The 4,219-nt window shown below is 25.5% G+C and overlaps 1 protein-coding gene across 1 annotated transcript in view; it reads left to right on the top strand.

Moving 5' to 3' along the window:
- Positions 1 to 3,429, top strand: part of MAPk-Ak2 (MAP kinase-activated protein kinase 2) — a gene marked incomplete in the record, with an annotated part of 43,387 nt that extends 39,958 nt beyond the window's left edge. The window contains 1 exon segment of the mRNA XM_067053476.1: positions 404 to 3,429. Within this exon segment, the coding sequence (XP_066909577.1) occupies positions 404 to 613 (210 nt within the window).
- Positions 3,430 to 4,219: the final 790 nt, after the last annotated feature.

Genomic DNA, 4,219 nt, shown 5'->3' with positions numbered 1-4,219 from the left:
ATATTTATATATTTTGTTGAGGGAAAACTTTTTAAAAATAAACAAATATGGAAAAAATAAAAAATGTCCTTCAAGCGTTTTTGCTTGAAATTCTCATAGAATTATATCTGTATTTGGAATCATCAAATACCACATACACATATCTATTTCTCATAATTGTTTCAATCATTTCTTTAAGGATGGAGATATAGTTAAGCTTAGTCCTCCCTCATCTACAGACTATTAAATAGTTATCCCTCATCTGAAATTTTGATAGTAAGGACCTATGAGGTTTAAAAAATTATTTTATGAGCTACAAAAAGGAAAAATTGTTTCATTACTTTATTATAGGGTTGATTAACCATTATTCATCATTATTACTGTATCCTTACATCTAATAATGATAATTTAATTTAATTTACAGCAATACACAGAAGTACCTGAAACACCATTATGTACTGGTCAAATGCTTAAAGAAGGTGAAGATGTATGGCCAGAAGTACAAGAAGAAATGATGAGGTCTCTTGCTACAATGAGAGTGGATTATGACCAAGTACATATAAAATCTCTCAAGAATTCCAGTAACCCTCTTCTCGATAAAAGGCGGAAACGAACTCAGGATTCAGTGAAATAAGAAGCTATAGTATTTAAAGGTTTTATTATTCAAATAAACTCCACAAATTGATTAACTAGGCTAAACAGAGTCTAAACCTATCAATTCAGCTTTATATTGAATATATGTATATTCTCAATATAGATTAAATTACGTTTTAGATTAACTTTCATTGTTTATATGTTAAAACAATGACTAATTCAAAACATATTTTAAAAAAAATATGAATTTTAGTCACTTATGTATCTACATAATTTGTATTATGACTTGCTTTACATTTATAGTACCTAACTGTTTCAGTATTTCCATTAACACAAATTGAGGTAAAGAATTAAACAGAGTCTAATAGCATCAGTTTAGCTTTATATATATATATATATATATATATATATATATATATATATTCCCAGAATAGATAAAATTATACATAAATTTTCAGTTGTTTAAAAACATAACAAATTTCAGTTGCTTATGTATCTTTTTAATCTTACTTAATTTGTACTTTGAATTGCTTGAAAATTATAATAACTTTTTCATTATTTCCTATAAATTTTTCAATGGGTATCGGTTTGCACAAATGAGTAACAGAACTACACTGAGCCTGAATGAATCAGTTTAGGTTTATATTCTGAATACAGATTAAATTTGTTGTGGATGAATTTTCATTGTTTATATTAAAAAGAAAAAAAGAATTTTAGTCACCTATGTATCTACATAATTTGTACTATGAGTTGCTTGAAAATTATAGTTACTGTTTCTGTATTTCCAGTTATTTCTTCAATGTGTATCATTATGTACAAATTGAGTAACAGAAATAAACAGAGACTAAATGAATAGGTTTAGCTTTATAATGAATATGTATATGTCCCCTATATAGATAAAATTTGTTATACATAAATTTAATTGTTTATATATTTTTAATAAATAATGAATTTTAGTCATTTATGTATCTACTTAATTTAATTTAAAATTTATAGCCATTTTTTTCAATATTTTCATTTTAATGTCATAATGAGTATTTGTATGAATAAATTTAACAATATGATTTAACATTTCAAGCTTTGTAATATCTGCTTAAGATGCTACTGGCTAGGTTTTTTTTCTCTTTTTAAAAAGTATTTCTATATACTGATTTGTATAAATTCATTTACCAAAATTGTAATTATAAGTTGGAAAAATTTATCTTCCAATTACTGTCCATTTTTAATTTTAATGAAAAAGGAACATCTGTATGAGATTTTTAGGGTATAGCAAATCTCTAATCTTATGACTAACTACTGATTTTATGTCTGAAACTGCAAAATTTAGGTATGAATAGTATTCTATATAATTATAAAGCTATATAATTTTCAGTTAATTAATTTTTCAATTTTCTTTCCTTCATATTATACCTAAATCTAAATAATGTTGATGCACAGCTGCTTACTTTAGGTGAAGATAGTGCAACAATCATTTTCAACTCAAGTTTAACTCAATTTTCAAAGTTTTTTTCCTTTCTATTATACTTATAGTTGAGAAATGTTTAATTGAATGTTGTTTACTTCTGGTGAGGATAGTTGTGCTAAAACATTTAGCAACTGATTTTTTAATGTAATTTTCTTTTGTATTTCGACTTATGGCCAAGTTACATTAAATTATATTATTATGTTGTACTACAACCTTAGTCATCAGGTCTTGGCATCTTTGATAAGCTTTCTCTTTTACGTTTTGAACAATCTTTTTCGAATATCTACTGAGTAAACATGTTTTTGAATTGACTCTCACCTCCCCATCTGCTAGTTGCTGATTCGAGCCTCTAGTTTTCCTTATGTCTATGTTTTCTTTGAAACCAATACACCACCCTTTCTCACAAGTGACCTGCCCAGTTCAGTCTTCCTTTAATGGCGGACATCAGCTTCATTATAAAGTTGTTAAAGCTCCATATTCTTTCTGATTTTCCAGAACTGTCCTTTCTTTACAGGGTTGAATACTCTTCACAGAATATTTATCTTGAAAACAAAGAGATCCTTTTTATCATTCTTTTATAGAGTCCTAGTATTTGATGCATATGCTAATACTGGCTATAAAAGAGTTTTACTTAGTGGTATCTTGATATAGCTTTTAATTTGTTAGCAATGTGAATAACAGAAAATGCTAATTTTTTCAGCAATTAATTTCATTAAATTAATTTTCATTTCCTTTCTATTTGATTTATCACTTCTATCCTGTTCTATATTATTAACTTTCTTCTAATACTTTTAAGTACACACACATATATATTTTTAAAATATTTTTGAAGATAATATATGGCGATTTTTATTTTTGTAACAAAGTTATGTGAATACTGTTGATAATAGATTTATTGTATTATACGTATTGCTCATTTTATACTAATGATGTATGCGTTGACTTTAGATTATCAAGCTGTTAATTTAGATTCATCATTTAGATCAATGGTTTGTATAGAGTCATTTAATTAAACATGATCTGTAAAAAATACAGTTCTGTGACAAGTGATAAGTGATGTTAGATAATTCTAAAGAATCTTATTTTTTACAAATAAGAAAAAAAGAATTATATCTTTAGTAGTTGTAGGATGTAGTCAAATGATAAGCATTAAATGTAATGTCTTTAAGAGTATTATTGGTGTAAGATTTGAATTATTTATGCACTTAATGCTTTTACAAAATATATTTGGTTACTTAAAAAATGTTTAAATTAATTTTTAATTTTTATTGATGATTTTAATTTCATATTTTAAATTATCAGATGTTTCATTCCAATGTGCTGGTGTCTTATGACTTCATTGTACACTTAATTATATTTGAAACTATCAAATATAAAATATTTCTTTTGCACTACTCGTTTTTATTATATATACTCATATTAACCGTAGAAGAAATAGTTAATTTTCTCATAATATATTAAAAATTTAATGAGGAGAAGATGGTCGGAGGGTGTGGTCAACAAATAAAAACTTATTTATTTGTGCTGATGTTTCAACCTGAATTTCAGGCCTTCATCAGGGCTAAGAAGAAAAAATAAAATAACCTTTACTCAGAGGAACATAAGAATATAGGAAAATTATAAACAAACAAATTTGGAAATATACCTAACAATGAATTAAGTAGAAAGTAATTGATTAATTACAATAGAAGTAGAAAATAGTTGGTTGATAACAATGGAAGATGAAATATAATATTATACAAGTAAGAATTATTCAAAATAAATTATGAAAAATTAAAAAGCAGAAAGTGTTGAAGAATTAATATAATGAAAGGTGCAGAAGAAAAAAGTAAATGATGAATAATGGATTTAACCTAATAAGATATGTAAGTAGTGTCTAAAATAATGAAAAGCAATTTGAATCAATATAATGAAACGTGTGAAATGAAAAGTGATATATATGATACATTGAGCAAGAAAGAAAAAAAAAAGTATGTTACAATGAATAAAAATTGTAGTTATATAGATGAGTAAAAAAATGAGTTAAAATAAATATAGTATCTGAGGAAAAAAAAGAAGGAACAAGTGAGGATATATATGGAAAAGAAAGAAAGAAAGAAATATTAAGAACGAGAGGAAGATTTACTTGCTCCAGCAGAGTTTCTGACTAGAGTGATTGAATTTTTACTGCACCGATAGAGA

Source organism: Halyomorpha halys, unplaced genomic scaffold (assembly GCF_000696795.3).
Source record: "Halyomorpha halys isolate HHAL.00 unplaced genomic scaffold, Hhal_1.1 Scaffold700.1, whole genome shotgun sequence".
In the NCBI taxonomy this organism is placed as follows: Eukaryota; Metazoa; Arthropoda; class Insecta; order Hemiptera; family Pentatomidae; genus Halyomorpha; species Halyomorpha halys.
Note: the sequence above shows the minus strand (reverse complement) of the source record. Positions and strands in the feature narration are given on the sequence as shown.